The sequence below is a fragment of the Canis lupus genome, chromosome 26, assembly GCF_048164855.1.
Source record: "Canis lupus baileyi chromosome 26, mCanLup2.hap1, whole genome shotgun sequence".
Taxonomy (NCBI): domain Eukaryota; kingdom Metazoa; phylum Chordata; class Mammalia; order Carnivora; family Canidae; genus Canis; species Canis lupus.
In genome coordinates this window covers 17,917,970-17,940,295 of record NC_132863.1, presented here as the reverse complement: position 1 = coordinate 17,940,295, position 22,326 = coordinate 17,917,970, and the positions used below count along the sequence as shown (strand labels likewise).

Genomic DNA, 22,326 nt, shown 5'->3' with positions numbered 1-22,326 from the left:
GCATTCTAAGCTCTATTATTTTTGAGGATATTCTTTGGTCAGGGGCAGAAGCAAGATTTGACTTAATCTGGGACACCTGAGTGGCTCAGCAGTTGAACGTCCGTCTGCCTTTGGCTCAGGGCATAATCCTGCGGTTCCAGGATTGGGCCCTGCATAGGCTCCCTGCATGGGGCCTGCTTCTCCCTCTCTGTGTGTGTGTCTCTCATGAATGAATAAATCAAATCTTAATAAAAAAAATTTAACTTGCTCTAACATTGGTTGGCACTACCATTTAACCTCCTGGTATCTGTTTTGCCCCTGGGGCTTATTTGACTGTCATGACAGCCTGTCAACCTGCTCTGAAATTTGAGTTATAGAACTATGTGTTCGGACTTAGAAAATGGGCCAGTATTGACAGAGTGATGCCAGAGTTTTGGAAGAAAGGCATGGCATGATGCACAGGAGTGGGGGATGTACCTCAACCTGACTGTGGGGGAAAATGGATCACAACCAAAGAATGCTGGAGTGCAATGGGCTCTAGGAAATCATGCAATCCAAACCCTTGTTTTACATACAGGAGACCTACAACTCTCAGATGGAGGCTTGGGTTTTCCTCTGTTATTGTTCCAGTTTCCTCCCCCATCCCTTTTTTTAAAAGATTTTATTTATTTGAGAGAGAGAGCATGAGCACGAGTAGGGGGTGCAGAGGGAGAGGGAGAAGCAGACTCCATGATGAGCAGGGAGCCTGATGCAGGGCTCGATCCCAGGACCTGAGCTGAAGGCAGATGCTTAACCAACTGAGCCACCCAGGCACACCTGCAGTTTCCTTTTTGACCAGGCTGATGCAATCACTGTCTTGAAGAGGTATCTGCATCCCCCTGTTCACTGCAGCGTTATTCACAATAGCCAAGATATGGAAACAACCTATTGCTGGGTACATGGATAGAGATAAAATATATGGGCAGCCCCGATGGTGCAGCGGTTTAGCGCCACCTGCAGCCCGGGGTGTGATCCTGGAGACCTGGGATCGAGTCCCACATCGGGTTCCCTGCATGGAGCCTGCTTCTCCCTCTGCCTGTGTCTCTGCCTCTCTCTCTCTCTCTCTCTCTCTGTCTCAATAAATAAAATCTTAAAAAAGGATAAAAATATATATGTGTATGTATATAGTGGAATATTATTCAGCCATAAAGACGGAAATCCTGCCATTTGCAACAACATGGATGGACCTTGAGGGCATTATGCTAAGTGAAATAAGTCAGGCAGAAAAAGACAAATACTGTATATTCTCACTTATATGTGGAATCTAAAAGAAACAAACTGGGGCACCTGGGTGGCTCAGTGGTTGAGGGTCTGTCTTTGGCTCAGGGTGTGATCCTGGGGTTCTGGGCTCGAGTCCCACATTGGCCTCCCCATGGGGAACCTGCTTCTCCCTCTGCCTATGTTGCTGCCTCTCTCTCTGTGTCTCTCATGAATAAATAAAATCTTAAAAAAAGAAAAGAAACAAACTCCTAGAAATAGATTGATGGTTGCCAGATGTTGCGGATGGAGGATGAAGGAAATAGGTGAAAGTGGGGGGAAAAAAGAGAAAGAAAATGTTTTAAAAGAGGAGGCATGATATTCCACATCAGAAGTTTTAAGCTGCCTTTGGGCAGAATAATCATGGCCCCATACTTTGCATTCAGCCAGCACTTAAATAGCTCCTTTTTTTTTCTCAGTAAATATCTCATGAATTAATTTCCATGAATATAGAATGACTTAATTGATATCATATTAAGATACAAAAACAAAAGCCAGCATACGAGATGGTATAAAGGCTGGAAAGACAAAGTCCGAAATGCCAAAAATGTGTGTCTTTGGATAGTGTTAGTAAGACAAAGCTGGCTTTGAATTCTGGTTTTGCTTACTGGTGGTGTGACCTAGAGCGAGTGCTTCACCAGCTATCTGATTCTGTTTCCTCCTTTGTGAAATGAAGAAGGCAAACCATTCCTGTCCTCCAACGGGTTGATGTGAGACTTGTATGAAGGCACATCTATAAACTGCACATCACTGCCTGTTATGGACTATCTACCACTAAATCAAAGAACTGTCCTGGACATTCATCCATCAGATCAGAGGCCCTCTGATGCTCCTCCACCTATGGATATTTCTTTGTTCTCTGGTGCTTTTTCCAAAAGGTACTGGGAAAAAAGAGCTCATGTCAGGAATCTAGGGATACCTTCAATGGGAAAGGAATTAAAGTGAATGGTTAAGTGAGGTTTCTAGGTCAACCTCACTGGAAAGAATGAGCTCAAATCTCGGAATTGTGAGGAAAAGTATGGATTAAGCCTGAAAGTTGCATTCCTTTTTCATGGGGGAGAAAATATTCACCTTTTTTCAGAGACAGCAGAGTGGAGAGGACACCACCAGACCATACTGAAATCTATATAAAGCATTTAATTAAAAAAGTCCTATAAAATAATAATAAATGCAGATTTCCCCATCTAGTGTAGTTAAGAAAGCATAGGAGGCTGAAAGGCACACATTAATTTAAAATTTCATCATAGGAAGTCACATGACCTTTTGCACCCAATATAAAAAAGTCCTCAAGTTGCTCTTTGGAATAGCAGCGTTTAAGGTTTTTCTTGACACACTTGTTTATTCCTTTGGGATGTGGCAGTGTAGTCACGGGAGAAATGTTCCCCGGAAAGTTTGGTTTAAAACTCCTTTGAATGTTTTCATGGCAACGTCAGACAACCATGAAAAGCTAAGAGGGTCACACTGGAGGTCTAACTTTGGTAAATGATGCAGAGCTGTACTTGGTAGGAGATAGGTAAAATGTGACATCAAGGAGCATTATTTTGTTGTAGGGTCTGACATACTTGTAAAGACCTGACTTAGGTTGTAAAAATCATGGAGCCCAAGACTACACAGAAATGACCAACACCAAGTTGAACAGTATGCTCAGCACTAGTTTCCATACAAAACATTTCAAACTAAGTTCTTTATGATGTGGACCAGATTTTCCAAGGGCCTGAGTTGCCTTCAAGCTTTAAACGAGGCCTTGGAAGCTCACCTTGGTGCCTGGGGGGTTTTCACGAACATTTACCTCAAAGGAGAGTCTGAAAGAGGAATAACAGCTTCCAGCTCAGGGCCTGGGGTTCCCTAGACAAGGCTGTCTTAATGTGGCTCCTGGAGCTGTGAAGATCTCTCTTCTCAAATGTCTTTGTTGGAAAATATAGCAACAGATGATGAATGGGGGCATCTGAGCTCTGGCCAGGCCCCCAGAGCTTTTGTATCCTAAAGGATTTCAAAATGGAGATGGAGCCTCTGCTTTACCCTGGCAACCCAAGTCCTTTCTGTGACAGCAGAACGTTTATAAAAACATAATTAAATGTCATCTGATATTTCCCTCTACCCCCCATATCGCTTCTTTCCTTCTCAAATCCCACTCCTCCCAAAGCTGAAAAACTAAAGCAGAAAATGACAGGTGAGATGGCTCATGCTCATGTCTTGAGGTAGAGATGACAGAGCAAAAAAAAAAAAGCAGAGAAAACAGAAGTCTATCACTGGCTCCTGATTTGCAAAATGTAGACAGAAGTCAGTAGGGGAAACTGTTAGCCCTTGCACTTGGTGGTCTTTGAGAATGAGCTTGTTCTTCTCTTCCTGACCAGCTGGTATAGAGACCCCATGGTAAGCCTGGAGATGTGGGGAGGATGGTTTTTATAAACAGAGAGAACCGGACCCATCTTCTGGAGCCCCAGCTTAGAAGACAAGCAGCTGAGACATGCAGCTGGGTGAGGAATGGATTTCCCTGTACCTCTGTCACCTGTGTCATCAAGAAAGACTTTAAAGGTGGGTGACGGATCCCCAGGAATGGACTAGGACTTACAGTGGCAGAAGTGACCCAAGGGGACAAATGTCCAAGACCAGATGGGTCAGTAGTCACTTCTGCAGAAGTCACTGTGAGCTGATGACATTGAAAGCCACTGCTCTGACCCTCTGTCACCAGGTAGTACCAGTAACTCCATCTTCCCCCTCCCTACCCCCAGGGAAAAAGTATATGTGTATGTGGAGACTCCCTCTGCATGTTCACAAGATAGGAGCTAAAAGTGGTTCTGTTAGGAAAGACAAATTACTTTTTATACCTGAGTTGTAGAATAAGATATATCCTTGGTTACATGTGCTTTTCTGTCTTTTGCTGATTTAGCAACGAAGCAGAAAAACACACTGGTAACTTCTAGCCATATCCTTGTGGGTTCTGAAGTCATAGAACTGTAGCCACATGCTGGGCCATGGTGTAATCTTTGAGTACTAGCCTGTCTCCTACCCACGTGTTTTACAGAAAAGGCAACTGAGGCCCCTTCCATCACTGGTAGGACAGGGTAAAGAGAGGAAGAGGATATGCTAGGCAGTCTGTTTTGAAATGAGATGAGGATCTTCATCTGAGTGACCAGTGGTGAGCATATGTTGTCCATCAGTCTGCAGCCTACACACTGTGTGAGCCAACGATGCCATCTGTCCAGGGAGGACCACATTTGGCTCACCCTCTGCGTGTGGGCAGGTCTGCTTTGCTTCATTCCTGTCCACCAGTTAGCTTGTGGAACAGGTCCTCGTCGAGTGTCTCATTCTGGTCCTTAGACCGAGTGGACAAGAAAATGTAGCCACCAATGTATTCGTGCACGATTTTGCAATCGGCACTCAGGCAGGTGAACGCAATGGAGACATTCTGGTCAAATTCAATTGCCACCTGCAAGAGGAAGGCACAGGTAAACTCACACTCTGGTAAGGAAAATGGGGAAAAAACTGCCCTGTTACGGCCCCAGAGCTGAGGACTGCATAGGTGGCTTACAGATGATCTCCCTCCGCTGCCACCCGCCCAACAAAATCCACAAGAAACCCAACCCAATCACCATTTCCATTAAATGCTTACAGAAAACAAGTCTTTGCTCCCTGCGCCCTCTTGTGGTGTTACCTTTGCTGCACACCTAGCAAAACATTCTAACTCCCAATACAGAGATACTTTTGGCTGCTCTTGTTTAGATGTAGGAACTTCCTAAGCATTTCCTCTCTCAAGGGGCAGGGTGCTTCACAGACTTTTTCATGGAGAATAAAAGGTTTAGTCATAAACTCTAAACACTAGAAGAAACAGATTTCAGGGGTTCTCAACCTTGGTTGCCCATTGGAATCACCTGTGGTCCTTTAAAAATTGCTGCCAAGGCTCCCACCTCCCGAGATTGGGATTTTACTAGTCTAGTGTGTGGCCAGTGCAGTGGTGTGTGACAGCTCCCCAAGTGGTCCTAATACGCAACAAGGTTTTAAGGCCACTGCCATAGAGGTCACCTGATCTCAAGCTTCTATTCTATAGATGAGTGCCCACATGGTTAACAGCCCTGCCGAGAGGAATCCATGGTTCTTTAAAAAAAGGGAAGTCTCTTACCATCCCTCTAGGGTAGATGGCTTTCTACTGGAAAAATGAGAAAAAAAAGGAGGCAAGGTTCTATACCAGCAACATTGGAATGTTTTAAATCAGCTGGATGCTAAGGTGCCCCTGACTTGATCTAGAATTTCCCATGCTATAGCCTTGGCTTGAACTTAGCTCCTAGGGTTCAACTGATAGGAGGCAGAGGTTTTGGGGGTTCCTTAACTAAGGAGGCAAGGCTTTTCTCAGTCATCCCTGCTCATATCACTTGCTTCTCTTACCAGTTTTTCCCTTTGGGGACTGGAATGTTCTCCAGGTGGGCAGTTGAGCTGTTGAGTCCTCAACTAGTTAGACCTCTTGACAGCCAGTCAGATGAAGCTTTTTTTGATTCATTTTAGATGACAGTCCCATCTCACGTAATTTCTGCTAAGTAATTACTAGCCTATGTCTTACATAATCCCATGGTGAGTTGAAGGAAACTAATCAAACTGCTCAGCAATTTTAGAGTATGTAGAGTCTATATGGAGACTAAGCCAACTTGTGGTGTTAATTCAAAACCATTTGGCCTATACCTGTTAGTAAATTGTCCAGAACTGCATGTGATTATTTTAGCAGACAATTACCACATGCTTGTGGTTTCTGAGTTCTAAATACACGAACAGAGTAATCTACAATTCTGATGGAACACACATTTATAGCCTCAACACTGAAGATGCCAAAAACTTTCACTGTACCTGCCGGATTTCCCAGTTTACGTTCCACTGTTTCATATTTGTGAATCTCCAAGTTGTAATTGGAATCCCAGTGGTTGCATCAATTCTAATCAACCTATTATATGAAACTCCCAGAATATCATCTTTCTTACTTCCTTTAAATCTACAAAAAAAAAAAAATGAATTAAAAGAAGCAACTGCTTCCTATAATATGAGTTTCATTCATACACTATTTTTCATTCATACACTACATTTCATTCATACACTATTTTTTTTAAAGATTTATTTATTTATTTATTCATTCATTCATTCATTCATTCATTCATTCATGAGAGATAGAAAGAGAGAGAGGCAGAGATATAGGCGGATGGAGAAGCAGGCTCCAGCAGGGAGCCAGATGCAGCACTGGATCCCGGATCCTGGGATCATGCACTGAACCTAAGGCGGACTTTCAACTACTGAGCCACCCAGGTGTCTCCATACACTACTTCTTAAAGATAATATGAACATTTCTAAATGATATCCAAAGAATGGACAGTGAGGGATTAACTTTCTACAGAAGGGCATTTTTATTGTGATATGAAGATAATATGAAGAATGGAGGGAATTAAGTCTGTCCCATAGACATCCTTTACCTGAAGTTGACATCAGAGTAAAGCAAAGTAAGAGAGGGTCAGGTCAATTAATTTAAAATCAACTGTAGGGGTTCCTGTGTGGCTCAGTTGGTTAAGTGTCTGCCTTGGGCTCAGGTCATGATCCCAGGGTCCTGGGATACAGCTACACATTGGCCTCCCTACTTGGCAGGGAGCCTGCTTCTCCTTCTCCCTCTGCATGCTGCTTCCCCTGCTTGTGGTCTCTCTCTCTGTGTGTCAAATAAATACATAAAATCTTAAAAGAAATAAAATCAACTGTGTATGCCAGCCACCCTTTTAGGCACAGGGAATATACACTAGTGACTTAATTGGAGAGCAACTATCTAATTCATGGAGCTTATATTTTGGGGGGGGTGGACAGGGTCATGAATAAGTGAAATATATATGGCAGATAAGATCATGAAGGAAAATCAAACATAGAAGGGAGCAGGGAATACTGCCAATGAGGTGGTGACAGTTTTAAAAAGGGAGTCAGGGAAGATTACAGTGAGAGAGGACATTTGATTAGAGATGTCTGTGAGGGAATGAGCCACATGGGAATCAGGGGAAAGAGCATTGTAGGCAGAGGGCACAACCAGTGCAAGGCTGTAGCTTTTTTTTTTTTTTTTTGGTGGCATACTCAAGGACCTGCCAGGAAGCCAGTGTGCCTGGGCACAGTGAAGAAGGGTCAGAGAATGTGAAATCCCCAAGCTAAGGTCTTATAGGGCCATTGTAAGGATTTGGCTTATACACTGAGTGAATCAGAAGGCTTTCAGATTGTTCTGGGAAGACGCCCACTCTGGTTTGACTCAAATCTTAAAAGGATCACTCTAGCAGCCAACTTGAAAATTTGGGGGAAGAAGGGGAGAAGCAGGGAGCCCAGATAAGTACTGAAGAGGAAGCGTGGAAGATTATTACGAGCAGCCAATGTGTTTGGGCCATTTGTGAGAGACCAGTTTTTTTTTTTTTTTTTAAGATTTTATTTATTTATTTAAGATAGTGAGAGAGAACACAAGCTGCAGGGAGAAGTAGAGGGAGAGGGAGAAGAAGACTCCCTGCTGAGCAGGGAGCCGGATGTGGGGCTTGATCCCAGGACCTGTGATTGTGGCCTGAGTCAAAGGCCGACTGAGCCACCCAGGTGCCCCAGAGGACAGTATTCTAAAATTAAAAAGAGTTCTACATTCTAGACTGAGAATAAATTGAGGTCCAAGAAAGGCACTTAGAAACACACAAAGTGAGAGAGGCAAGTGAACATTGTAATCACCTGACAAGGTAGTAGGTGAGGCCAAATTCAGGTAGTGATTGCCACGCCTGGATGAACCTCAGTTTGGCTTCGACCAGTGGCATCTGGGCCACATTCTGGTGGGCTTCTAGAATCCGGGCTGCCAGCTAAGAAGAAGTGGTAGACACTGAACCATCCTTAGCATACACGTACTATACTATAATCATCCCTTTAACTCAGACCCCCAGTGAGAAAAATAAATGCAAGGCCCAACTGTAACTCTATGAAGACAATTCATTTCCATTCATTCATCCTCTGTTCCTCTCTGTCCTACTATAAAAGACGTAAATCGCTGGGGAGAAGAAGGAGCAACACCAGCCAACACCTAAACTTCTAAGGTTCATGGAGATGGAGAGTTCTAGGTCTTGTTTCTGGGATCTGTATAGGGTCTGTGGACAATGGTTCTACTTATACCAGTTCATTTGCATAACTCCTAACCCCCTTGAATGGAAGTATAATTAAAATTTTTAATTTATGGGGACTAAGTAATTGTAATGAAGCCTGGGAATACTGCCATGTTCAGTTAGCTCTAACAAAATGTAGTCTGCTCTAACAAAACGAATGATGATTTCTTAACATCGTCTAATACCGAGTCCAGAGTCAAAAATCCCCATCAGCCGATTTTGCATGATGGTGGCCTTGATCATTTTAATTCATTTTACTTCAGAAAATACAGAATTTACTGCAAACCATTGCTCCAACAAGATTAGCAGTACCTGCTTAGACTTCTGTTTTTTTGCACATCTAGGTGACACGAAACATTCAGGGTTCATGTCCATGCTTTCAAGATTGGAAGCCGCCTGAGATGACACGTTTCGGTTTTTCATCCTCAGAAATGAAAGGATGTTGAGGACCTCTGGCTGATAGGAGCTGTCTGCCATGGTTTTGCCCTTCGATGCCAGAATGCAGGCAGCCATCCACTGGGCATACTGATTCTCCTGCAGCAAACATCAGGGGGCTGAGACACAAATTCAAATGCAAAGCCACCCGGCTGTGAACAGAACAGGATGTGGGCTTTCATCTCTACAATATACAAAACTGTCACCTACCAAGCAAGGAAAGATGTGAAGGGGCACATGTTTTAAGTGGCTGTCAATCACCTAATTTAACACCCAGCAAAAGCTTTTGAGTCCTGTGTTGAGTTTCTCTACACTAAGGGGCTAGAGAATAGGAACGTCAGTTGTCATAAATTCCATGCTGGGAACTTGGCATTGAAAGATGAACTGAGGACACAGGAGTGCATGGCACACAGAAAGGTGAAAACCCAAACTACCTGACAGCCCTCCTTGATACATATTTCCATTTTCACGTCATGTCTGATCTCTATTACAGAAGGAAAAGAGGCAAAAAATCATTAACTGATTTCTCATATTATGTCTACCCTGACCTATCCTTAGTAAAGATTCTAATTCCAAAGCAGAAATCAGGTCCACTGATGGGCTCTGAACCAGTCAGTGGTGGCCTCTATTGCTCTGTAATGTTTGTGTTCATTCTTTGCCTAGGGGAGCCAAGAGGAGTAGTCCTAGAAGCAGAGGGGATGCATTTAAAGAGTGGAATTCTAAAGAGCAACAGCAGGTATGGTACACTGAATTACTGGTATCAGTCTTCATCTTCCTGGTATTCACACTTTTTGCCATGTAATTTTACAATCTGTCTCATTGGAGCCAGAGTGTAATTTCCTACCTCTTGACTTTGAGCCCCACCATGGACTTCAGCCAAAAGAATGTGGGTGGAAATAACAGTGTACTACTTGCAAGCCCAAGCTTTAGGAGGTCTTCCATATTTGTAGTTCCTCTCTCGCATTTCTGCCATCACTATGAGCAGAGCATCCCCAGGCAGTCTGGCACCCAGAATAAGTGCAGTGAGCTTTACTTCCAGAAGGCCTAGTCAGACCTACTGCTAGAAGCAGGTCTGTCCAGGTGACACTAGGCTGGATCATCCAAGCCCCAGCCTACCCACCTGTGTTTCGGAGACAAATGTTTATTGATATAGGTCATTTGATTTTGTGGTTGTTTGTTACAAAGCAACAGCTGACTGATGAGTGCTCTGATTTGAGACAACATCTCAGCTGGTTTGTCCTTAGGCTCAATAAAGGGGAAAGGACTTAGCATTTTTGTGATTTTACTTACATGGTCACATCTCAGATACACTTCATTCATACCATCAGCAACCGGGATTAGTAACTTGATTCCAAATTTTCTCCCTGCTACATTGACATCTGGCACAACTTCACAGCCTGGATGATAAAAGGCAGGGACAAGACCAAGTTCTGAGAAATCTGTTATGTAAATCAGATGTGCATCTAAAAGAAACACTTTGAACATAAGCCCTTCAGATTTGGTTCTCCTCTGAAAAATTGAGAAGCAAGCAGACAACATTAATTAAAGGATAACTAAATAAGACTCATGAACAATTCGCTTGGATAACAAAAAAATATTTTCTGTTGTGGTTTTCTTAAATATGTCATCAATTGAATTCATTTTTCAGATCAATTTGGCTATGCTAACTCATAGTAACATGGAGTGATGAATATGAACTTTTAAATAAACCAAAGCAGAGGGAATTCTCTTACTGTCACAATGATAAGGGAATTGAGTGCACTGGTTAGCTAAATATTTCAGTTGATGGTGTTACCAGTACACTCATAGCCACTTTCAGAAATTAGAATGGAAACTAAAGTGACATTGAATTAAATATAACCATTCTGGAATTTAGACCAGACCCTACAATGCCTCATGTACTACATGGATGACACCAATTACCACCACTTTGTAGACTTGGACATACGGGGGAAGAAGGGACAGCAGAAGGCAAATAATCACAGTTATTGCACCACATTTCAGGTCCATGCTCCGTGGGGAAGAGGATCTGCAGGCAGGCTGCCATGTGGAAACCAATGAAATTGAGAGGTTCCTCTGGAAGTAAGCCCTGCTTCATTGGGTCTTGGTTGGGTCATGACAAGCCATACCCATACATAGGACTTTCTTACCTCTAAGATTTAGTTTTTCTATTGGTTCTCCTTGCTCAAGTTCCTTATTTTTAAAGTAGGCTATAGATGTGTCTTTAAAGATGAACCAATATTGTTTGAAAGCCTTTAGCATTAGCTTCTTGGGCCTGCAAATTAAAGTACAGTAAGCATTTTAACATCTAGAAGGCATCCAGAAATGTAGGGACACACTGCAGATTTCAAGGGGATCAAGATGCTCTAGAAAGCTACTCAAACAACATACTCTTTATTTTTGAAAGTAATTTTTAAATTGTGAACTCACTTCTAAAAACTAAAAGTGAGGTTTTTAATAAGAGATGTAGAAGTTAATGCAGAATCTCAGGATTCAAACCACTTTGGCTTTGCTACTGCCTAATATGTGACCTTGGGGAAGACACGTCATCTGCTTGGGCCATGTGTATTGCCTCTGTGTGATGGGGATAGTACCAGCCTCCAACTCACAGGGTTTCTGTGAGGATGAGAAGAGGTAATCTCTGAAAGTGCTTATCACAGGATCTGGCATAACTGAAGTGCTTAATAAATTATTATTATTATGATTATTGAAACATCCATGAATCTGAGGATCTCTGTAATTTCAGTATTCTTTTTGGATCTGAAAAAGCTGTCCATATGGACAGCACAGCTTTCAAAGTACCAGGCATAAAAACTAGATCTAAAAGTAAGCAACCTTTTCTATAGTTTCCTCTTGATCCTTAAGAGAAATAACCAGAGAATTCCCAGTGAATCATGGAAATCACAAAAACCAACAGCTAATAATCTATGTAGATTCTACTGTTACTAAAAAATGTTTTGGGGGAAGATCTCCAAAAGTGATATCTGTGGGGGCCAGAACACTTTGTACTCTGGGTTGGTGGTGCCAATGACAAGTGTTGGGTCATTCAAAATAGAAAACATGAGAGAGCTGGGGAGTAGGAAAGGGAATACAGCTGGGCAGAGAAAAGATAATACACGTTGTCCATGGTTCCATGGAGCAGTCCTGGCTGTGGGGATGAATCAAGGTATCTTATGCTAGAGCAGTGGATTTCTGCATTTGAGAACGAGAAAGAGAGGAAGCCTATTTTTAACCCCACTCGTACATAATTTGGGGCAAGTTTTTTAACATGTCAGTCCTAGACTTTTCTTAGCTAAAAATGCATTCTCCTTAACACATGTATAAGGGAGAAGATGTTCATTTAAAAACCAGTGTGTTACATAAAAAGTATAGAATAAAATTGTAAAACATCATATGCAGTTAATATTACCAGGATTTAGAAAACCCCTGCATTTAAATAATATTTGTCATGTTGAAAGTTGTAGTTATGATCATTCTAAGGAACATATTTAGAAGGTTATTTGTCTAAGAATCAGATTCAGATTCTCCAAAATTAATAGTATTTTCTTTTCTTTCTTTTTTTTTTTTTTTAGTATTTTCAAAATAAAATCTAAATACAAGCCTAGAATCAAAAGATAGTAAGATCTCGGTTTAGTCCTAGGTATTTAAATATTTCTATCCAGAATTAAGAATGAAACTCTTCATCTCCATTTCAACTAGACTTCAAGAATATTGAAAGATTCCCCCTGCTATCGTCTCCCAGTTTAGTTCATCTTTCAGGCTGCTTCCATTCATTCCCAAAGCTAATGATGATTGCTCCTATTCCATGTTGCAGAGGCTGGGGCAGGACAGGGTTGGGGAAGAAGTGGAGAAGGTGGCTGGATGGAGCGTGATATATCCAGAATGAGGCAGTCATTTGAATCTTAATGGAGTCCATAAGGTCAAGAGGGAAATGCACACATTAACTAAAAAAAAATACACCAAGTCACATGACAAGGATGTGTAGCATGGTGAGTTACAGAGGATATAGCATTTAAACAGAGAATGAAGGATGGATAAGAATTTGACTGCAGGAAAAGGGAAGAGAAATTTCAGAAGGTGGTAACTGAATATACAAAATGTAAGGTAAGTCAGAGCTGGGCACTCTGTGAATAAGAATTGGGTCAAACACTTCTTGAACACTGTTTCTCATACTGGGCACTGTGCTGAGCAATGGAAATGGGGGGGGGGTGCTTTTCTGTGACTGATGATGGGGATCAGGGATGATGGAGACAGGGATGGCACAATAAGGGTAGGGCCAGGGTGGGAATCTGAATGTTCTGCTAAGGCGTCAGACCTTATTTTCTAGAATGAAGGTTCTCAAACTCTGGTGGTTCATCAGAGCTTGTTAGACATACCCAAGCATGGCCCTAGTCCCAGAGACTCATAATTAGCAGGTCCAGGTTACAGCCTAGGGTCCTGCATTTTAAGTAAGCTTTCCTAAGGTGATTCCCGAGGCCAGTAATCTCCAAAATAAAACTGGGTACACCTCATCTTTAAAATATTTTGAATATTTTAATATATAATGTTACTCATATGTATTATGTGACAATAATAAATACCCATCCCCTAACATATTTATAATTATTTCTGTGTAACATTTGCAATATATATGTAAAACCTATATAAATATAGAAATTAAAAATGAATATGAAAAGTTCAATTTGGTTCAAAAAGGGAGGTTGTTACTCAGTGACATAAGCCCCAGATGAGGAAGTATGCTGTTGGCTATGCTCATGAAATCACAATGTCCATTGTATGATGCCATCTACCTAGTTCTGGGGTTTTTTGTTAGAACAAAGCTACTGAGTTCCATTTTCCCCAGTGTCAATCACTCACTTATGCAAATCAATCAGAATAGGTTGCATTTTTATATTTTTAATAAGTGGGTTTCAAATACAGGATTGCTTCATTTAGATGATGTTTAACACAGAAAAACCGTTTCCAAGTTTCAAAGGTATGCTGACAACCTTGTTTTATTTTATTATTTTTTAAACTTTGAAGATCTAATTGGCTTTATTAAGTGATTCATAAATTGGGCAGTATCCCATCTGGCAAGTAGAGGGGAGCTCTGAGGAGTGAGTGGTACAAATTGGAAGGTTGTCATAGGAAGGAAGGTGGGGTGAGAAAGTTATTTGCAAAAGAAAGGACAGGTTCAGGCAAGGTCACCTTCCTTGTGGGGAAGGGCAGGAGGTCTTATTAGGGGATTACCTCATCTTTTGGGAGATGGAGGGCCCAAGAGACAAATGACCTCATTGGTGCTGATCAGAAAATTTCCTTCTGACTGGTTAAGACTAATTTCCGGGGGAAGCTGAAATTGCAATTAGTTAGGTGTTAAGCCCCAGCTTGGTGACTTGGTCTAAGTGATGCCTTTGGGGCCTATGGTTTTCAACAATTCCACTTCCCCCACCTTTTGAGCAGATTCACAGCTTAAAGGACAAATGTAATCAAAATTTAAGGCAAGAGAATATTGTTTTAGTAGGCAGTTTCATTATTGGCAACACTGTGACAATGGAAACATTTCCAAATAAGTGCTTTTAAAATGCTCTCTTCACACCATTAGTCTCTTTCAAATACCAATTAGATTCTCACTCATTTCACAATTTCTTAAAGGAGAGGTTGAGTATTTATTCTTTTGAAAGCACTCAGAGGTTTACCACTGACGGCCACTTGCCATCACAGACAGGTCATAAATTTGGAACACATTCTTTTGAAAAAACAAGAAGTGCATATTCCAGGTATTTTTCCATGTGATAACCAGGGTGTCTTAGGGAGATCAAAGATTTTCATGGTCACTCTCTTTTTCTGAAGTATCATGAAGATTCCACTGTATTTTGGGTGTCTTGTATTTATAACATGAATCTCAGTGATAATCTCCCATACAGCACATCGTGTAAATCGGCCTGGGACTTCTTTGCTACAGTAACTTGCCTCCTTGCCTATACTAACTTACCTGTGAATGAAGCAATGAATGAATTTTATGTGTGGCTTCTCTCCCTGTAATCCTCTAATGGAGCCGTTTTATTTACTCCAAAAGTAATCTCTCCAACAGTGGTCACACCTTACAGTTTGGACATAAATCATTCTTTTCATGAAGTATGTAATTTGGTAGTAGGATTGTATCTTGTCTGGTTTATATTTATGGGTTTGCATAATGTAGAATCTTGAAAGGCTGGTTGGGCAGAAAGTTCTAGATTGACTGTGATTTTCTCTTCATACTTTCAAGAGATTTCCTAGCCAACAAGAACTCTGCTCCCACTTAACTGCTTTTCCTTGCTAGGAAATCTGTCTTTTCTCTCTGATCTAAAGACTTTCTCTGATCAATGGTTGGCCTTAGTAAGATGTTCATTTATGGTGGTTTATTTTGCTTGGGATTTACATTTCCTGAGTTTAAGGATTTTTGTCTTCAACAATTATGAAATATTCTTAAGTTTTCTTTTTTTTTTAATTTTTATTTATTTATGATAGTCACACAGAGAGAGAGAGAGAGAGAGTCAGAGACATAGGCAGAGGGAGAAGCAGGCTCCATGCACCGGGAGCCCGACGTGGGATTCGATCCCGAGTCTCCAGGATCGCGCCCTGGACCAAAGGCAGGCGCCAAACCGCTGCGCCACCCAGGGATCCCAAGTTTTCTTTTTTGAATACTTGCCTGTCTTCCATGTTTCTCTCTAGAACTCCTAGTAGATGTACATTGAAACTTTTCATCCTACCTATAGCATTTTCCATTTCTACCTTTTTGTGTTCTTTATTCAACTGAGTTTTTATTTTTATAACTTATTTTAATTTTTTTTGAGAGTGCATACTTGTGTGAGTGAGAGGAGGGGTAGAAGGAGAGGGAGAGAGAATCTTAAGCAGGCTCCACGCTCAATGTTGAGCCTGAGTTGGGGCTCGCTCTCACAAACCTGAGATTATGACCTGAGCTGAAATCAGGAGTTGGATGCTTAACCCACTGAGGCACTCAGGTGCCCCTTAACTGTGTTTTTCAACTTGACAATCAGTGCGCTTATTTAATTTTAAATTTCTACAACTAAGTTTTTAATTTCCAGAGTTTCTATTTGGTTCCTTTTTAATATTGCCTCTTCTCTTTCACGATGATGATTTTTATCTTTTAATTTCCTTAAGGATTCTTTTTTAAAAAATATTTATTTAAATTCAATTTGTCAACATATAGTCTAACACCAGTGCTCATCTTAGTGCCCATCACCCTCCTTAAGGATTCTAAACACTGGGCAGCCCTGGTGGCCAAACGGTTTAGCGCCGCCTTTGGCCCAGGGCGTGATCCTGGAGACCTGGGATCAAGTCCCGCGTTGGGCTCCCTGCATGGAGCCTGTTCCTCTCTCTGCCTGTGTCTCTGTGCCTCTCTCTCTCTCTCTCTCTCATGAATAAATAAATAAAGTCTTAAAAAAAAAAAAGGATTCTAAACACTTATTTTATGGCTTTTTCAGATTGTTCTATTACCTAGAATTACTGAAACTACTTGTTTGTTGGGTCTTCTGTCTTTCTTTTATGGTGGTTCATGAACTCCCATGGTTGGTAGTTTTTATTGTGAGCTCATTTTTTAGGGGGTTATTGTTTTCTCTAGAAGACCCATAGATGCTAGATTGTGAGTACTTCCCTCCAAGTATTTTTGTAATTACATTTGGTAGGGCTTCACAGGTTTTGTGGTCCTGGGCCAGTTTCTATTTTATTTTTTTCAGAATTCACTTATCATACAAGACATTTAAATTTAGTTCTACATTCACATGTGGCACAGGACTTGGCTCCAATTTCTCCAGAGAGACTTTTCATTTCCCCACATAGAATCCCATGCAAGGATGAACTTCCTTACGGCTTCCTGTGGCAGATGGACAGTTTTTATACTCCCTGTTAAACAGAGAAGGCGTCCCTTTCAAGTTCCTGCCTTGAGGCATTGGCCTCAGTCCTGTGTCACAACCTTACAATAGGCCCGAAGCTTCATCTCCTAGCTCTCCCAGGGATTAAAATCCCAGTCCCAAACCATGAGAATCTACATTGTGGCCCAAATCCTTCTGTGGGTTGGAGGCTTCATTTGTAGATTTAGATTCCCTCTGTATTTCCTGCAAGCTGGACTTTCCCAGTCTCACTTTAACACTGGTCTCTATTTTTACTTTATCTAGCTCTCAGACATATTTATAGCAAGACCGAAGTTTGGCTTAGATCAGATGCATTTAGATCAGATACTGGAAACCAAAGTCCATTGTTTATATTGTGAGTTCAATAGATTTTGTTTAGAAAAAAAGAGCTTCACTGTTAAAAACAGAAAGATCCATTAAAAACCACAGGACTAGCTCAATGCTTTTCTACTGGTAAGAAAAGGAAGCCCAAGGAAATGGAAATGAAGAGTTTTTAAGGGTCACAAATGCTGAGGAGAAGGAGTAGAACTCTAGTCTCCTTTCTCCTTCTCCCCTTCCTGTTTCCTTTCTTCTTTAGTTCTTCCCTCCTTCTCTTCCTCCTTCATTTATTTCTTCCATGAACTATATTATCTATTAAAGTCAACATCTTCAGACCCTGGCAGATATAGTGACCACTGTGAAACATGAGGACAATTCTGTGGGTTTCAGCAAAGCAATCGCACCAGAGCGAAGGGGATGTAGGGCTTAACCCCAGAATGTCATCTCCTTCACTGAAAACATCTATATAAAGGGAACTGTCATTATTTAGTTTGTGAAGAGCCAGATTTCCTCTAGGCAGAGAATATGGCAACTTATTCTCTTCATCGAATGATTACTAGGGCACCTGAGTGGCTTAGTGGTTGAGTGTCTGCCTTTGGCTCAGGGTATGATCCCGGGGGATGGGGATTGAGTCCCACATCGGGCTCCCCACGGGGAGCCTGATTCTCCCCCTGCCTGTGTCTCTGCTCCTCTCTCTGTGTTTCTCATGAATAATAAATAAAATGTTTTAAAAAACACTGATTATTAAAAAATTATAAGGACGTATTCGTGCATTCAAATTACTACCGTTTTTTTCTGTAGCTCTGATGATAACAGTATGTATGGTTGCAACCATTTATGCCACAAAAGCTAAATTAAGGATCCTATTGTATGAGACCACATTAAAAAAAAAAAAAAAAAAAGCAACCTGTAGTAACCCAGGGAAAAAAATTGTTACCTTTGGATGCTTGTTTCTCATTTATACTTTATTTACTGTTCACTCTTTCTAAGTCTTTCTTTGCATCATGTGTTATCAACAACAACTTGTGTTTCTTTTCAAGCCAACTGGCCTACTGAAGTGTCTGTTTGTTAAGAAAAGTCAACGAGCCATAAAGTGACCTGAGTAACTGATAGAACTTTAAAGGAGCCTTATTCTTTTCATCTTAACACACCCTGGCACCATCACAAATGTGGCAGTCTTTTCTTTCCAAGAAATAAAAAACTCTTCAGCCCTTTTAGTAGTTTCAGATTGATCTGATGTGACTGGGGTATTTATCAGAAACATTTTAACAGGCAAAGGTAGATAAACCGAGTTGACTACTCTGTATAAGCCCAGCACCAAAGTTCTAGAGACAACTGATTTTTAAACCATGGAAGAACCTTCACGTGGTGTCAAATCTTAAGCCTCAGGGATGACTAGTCTAGTCTAGCATATATGTTCACTAACTGCTGACACCAGCCATATTTACACCACTGTTTATTGAGCACCACTGTTTACTATGAACCAGGTACCATGCTCAGTGCTTCATATATGTTATTTTATTCAATCCCCCCAATAAACCAAAAAGCAGGTATATCCCCCATTTTATAGTTCAAGAAACTGAGGCTCAGGCACATGACAATGCCCAAGGTAACTTAGCTAGTTAGTGTGTGTTGTCAAGCTAGGATTCAGCCCATTGTCTGTCTGATGCCAAAGACATCATGCTTGTTTACCTTACCTTTGAACCAGGAAGCTGTCTAGTGCAGGTTCAATTTAAATTCCTGGACTCTCTACCTGCAAGGCTTTGTTAAGAATAATTCCCTTCCCCTTTAAGGGTGACTTACCTAAATAACTTGAGATTATCTGCAAGTTTAGGGATATCAGTAATGTCCTCCTAAGGAGAAATAGATAACATTTCATAAGCAGTTAATTAGGTGGTGTTGAGACTCTATACCTGCACTGTCCAATACTGTAGCCAGTCGCCACATGGAGTTATTAAAATCTGAATTAATTAAAATGAAATTAAATGAAAAACTCAGTTCCTCAGTTATACTAGCCAGATTTCCAGTAGTTGCCCCAGCAGGTGGTGAGTGGGCAGGAGTGAGATGGGGCACACACAGGGCTTTCTGGGGGACACGCAGAGTTCTCATTCTTGATTCGGGTGGTGATTTGGGTGATAATACACATTTGTTAACCTGTACATTTTTGTTTTATTTTTTTCCTGCTTTTCTGTATGTGTCATGTGTCATACCAATGAAAAAAGAGATGAAAAAAAGTGACCAGGCACTACCATTCAAGTTAAAAAGCTGATTTAGAAAAACTACTTTTATGTACAAAGTATTTTACAAATTTTGTCTCAGAGCCAGTAAATCTAGCTACATCTAGTTCACTGATTAACTTCTCAAAAGGAACTTGGCTCAAAGTTCATTCTGCAGTGTAGGTTGGTGCCTACTTTCTAAATGAAAAGCCTATTGTTTAGCATCACATGAAAATTTTGAAGGAGGGAGGAGAGAATTTTTTCATTTATTCTGAGAATATGTATATTCTCAGAGTATATAAATATTATATCTAGTTAGTGGAGGAAGTCAACAAAAGAGAACTCCAATTTCATGGGGCCTGTGTCTCCTATAAATGTGAGACAGGCTCTGAATTGCTATAGAATCTTGGCATTTAGTTTGTATGAAGTATTTGCTTTTGCATGACACCAACTTCCCATTTTAAGGAAATGAATCATAAGGAAGCAGGCATTAAATACATAGAATATAGTGATTCATTTTTTTCTCTTATTTATATCTAATTATAATAGATCCACCTATCTAATTCAATGTGGATTAAACTAACAGTGACTCCCACGAATCCCAAACAAAAGTATGGCACTCAAAAGATGACTCAAACAAGAGAGGCATTCCGATTATAAAGCCACCCTTTGGCCACATTTCATGGATAAGGAGATGATAAAATAGTTGTATTATTTTTGTGTAACTGGAAAGTTTTTGTCTACTTCCTGAAGTCAAAAAGGTGTCCCAGAATAAAGGCCCCCACTGTGTCAACCTTGCCCAGTTGTGGGGCATGACTAGGTCAATAGAGAATAGGCTTTATATCTGTGAAGCATCTTCTCCAATTCTCATAGCCAGCCATACAATAGACTGGGTGGTTCTCTTTGATCTGAGTGAAGGGACAACTTCCAGAATCCCTATGAGTGAAAAAAAAGCCTTTGGTGGTGGTAGTCTTTCCCTCATATGCCACAGCTTATCCCTAAGAAATACATACAAAGGTACTGTCATTAATAGCACTGAACATATCTCACAATCCCTTCCAGAACTGACCTGAGAAAAGCCAGTCAGTTCTTGTTAGCTTTAAGCTTGTGACAAGTATGTTTTCTTTTTTCAAAATCAGGTCAAATATTCTCTTATTTATGATAAAAAAGAGCTCATTTACATTTGTCAGAGTCCATCAGAACACAGCCACAGTTCTGAGTTACCAGAGAAGTTCATACCAAAGTGTTGTCCGTTTTTCCACCTTCTAGGGTCACTTCCAAATTAGAGAGTGCTGCTTCTACTTCATCCACCTCAGACTCATTTGTAAAATCCTGTGTTTCAGCTGACAAGGACAGTTTGCTAATGTGATACTACAATGTAAACAGAGGTTGTGGAAATGTTATAAACACAAACGCATCCATTAGCCCTTTCCTCTTTTTGCAGACAACTCCCCTGTAGTTCCAAACACCTCCTGGAAAGAGATTTCCCTCCTATGAAGGGGAAATGACATTTTAATCTGAATTATTTTGAGATCTATGGTTAGCCAATGTTCCAACTTGATTCTTCGCCATCACTGGTTGAACTGGTAGGGGGGATGACATAAGAATCACAATACCAATGCCTTATATAAGAGGGGCACCTGTGTAGGTTATGAAGAATATTTTAAATTTAAATTGGCTTCCTTCACAGTTCTTTCATTGAAGAAAACAAAAACAGTATGAAGAAAATGAAACTTTCAGAAAACAAATTTGCTTTGTTTTCTTCCAGAGAAAGGGTACTGAAATTTCTATACCTGCAGTGCTGCAAAGATCAACATTTCTTCTTCCGTACAGTCAATTTCTTCTAAGAGAATGGCCCACCTGGCTTGTTCATAGAGTTGGTTTATTCGGACAGCGTCGTACTAAAGAAAGAAACAGGTAGATAGATGTGTGTTGGTTGGGAGCGGGGGCACATATTTATATTTCTCAGTACAAAAACTCTGCAATAACTGAAGCCATTCCTTGTTAATTAGATGCAAGAAACTTTGCTCAGGTAAGTGAAACAAACACCTATCTTTCCACTGCCCCAGCTCATTTTGCTTCTGAACTTAGAACTTCTGTTGTCAAAATATTTTCCAGAGCCTCTTCAAGAGGCCAAACAGATTCCATTGTTTCTTCCTCTCTTTTATCACACTTCCATTGGTAGGAAAAAACCATTGTCCCCACCTATCTACAGGACTCTCTTCAGTTTCTTGTGAAACTGTAACTCTGTACCCATTAAACCATAACTCCTATTTTTTTCCTCCCATGGGTACACAATTTACTATATCCTTAGGAAAAAAAAGAAAATGACTGTGAGGGAAATATGGAGGAGGAATAGAAAAATAGATTGTCTAAACAGATTTATCACGGGTTGGTTAGCATTAGTTTATTTTTCCTTTTGCACTAACCTTATACACACTAGAAAAAAGGTGAGATAAGGGGTATAAAGATCCACAGCAAGCCCAAACCAGCAAATAGCACTGCTACAAGGTGCAGGGGGAAATGGAACCTTCCATGGAGGCATGTTCCCTCTCAGCAGTGCTCAGGACACGGTCAAGGCAAGACAAATGCAAACTGAAATGTGTGGCAGGCTGGGAGCTGTCAGTCTAAGGACCTTAAGAAAGTCTGTCTTTGCTTTGGGAACTTTGCCAGGTGGCATGGCACCCCTCAGGAGCTAGCCCCACTAGCCTCCCCAGACAAACCCAAGCAGAACACACGTGAAAATATTCACAACAGCATTGTTCATGACAACTCCAAACTGCAAACATTCTGGTGTCCCTTGACTGGTGACCGGATAAATGGGGCTCATGCACAAGCGGATGTGGTGCAGCAGTAAGAAGGAGCATGCTCCTGGGGCACGTGAGAGCACAGGGGGGCCTCAGAAACCTGCCCAGTGAAAGATCCAGATGTGCAAGCTTACACACTGTATGATTTCACCAATGTGAAACTTCCAGAAAAGGTAGGGCTGGAGACAGAAAGCAGAGACCAGTGGTGGGCTAAGGCTGGGGGCAAGGATTGACCACGGATGGGGTACGAGGA

The 22,326-nt window shown here is 41.1% G+C and overlaps 1 protein-coding gene and 1 long non-coding RNA gene across 4 annotated transcripts in view; one reads left to right on the top strand and one right to left on the bottom strand.

Moving 5' to 3' along the window:
* Positions 1-22,326, top strand: part of LOC140618128 (uncharacterized) — a 40,421-nt gene that overhangs the window by 4,652 nt on the left and 13,443 nt on the right. Inside the window, exons 2-3 of the long non-coding RNA XR_012018332.1 lie at positions 9,507-9,579; positions 10,848-10,925. This is a non-coding gene — a long non-coding RNA (uncharacterized lncRNA). The remainder of the gene's footprint in view (positions 1-9,506; positions 9,580-10,847; positions 10,926-22,326) is intronic.
* Positions 2,393-22,326, bottom strand: part of FERMT1 (FERM domain containing kindlin 1) — a 36,492-nt gene continuing 16,558 nt past the window's right edge. For all 3 annotated transcript variants that reach the window (XM_072800119.1, XM_072800120.1, XM_072800121.1), the window contains 9 exons: positions 21,060-21,167; positions 20,506-20,637; positions 18,854-18,903; positions 10,994-11,118; positions 10,134-10,240; positions 8,721-8,942; positions 7,987-8,111; positions 6,112-6,253; positions 2,393-4,705 (listed from right to left, as the gene is read on the bottom strand). In XM_072800119.1, the coding sequence (XP_072656220.1) occupies positions 4,532-4,705; positions 6,112-6,253; positions 7,987-8,111; positions 8,721-8,942; positions 10,134-10,240; positions 10,994-11,118; positions 18,854-18,903; positions 20,506-20,637; positions 21,060-21,167 (1,185 nt within the window). In that variant the 3' untranslated portion in view covers positions 2,393-4,531. The remainder of the gene's footprint in view (positions 4,706-6,111; positions 6,254-7,986; positions 8,112-8,720; positions 8,943-10,133; positions 10,241-10,993; positions 11,119-18,853; positions 18,904-20,505; positions 20,638-21,059; positions 21,168-22,326) is intronic.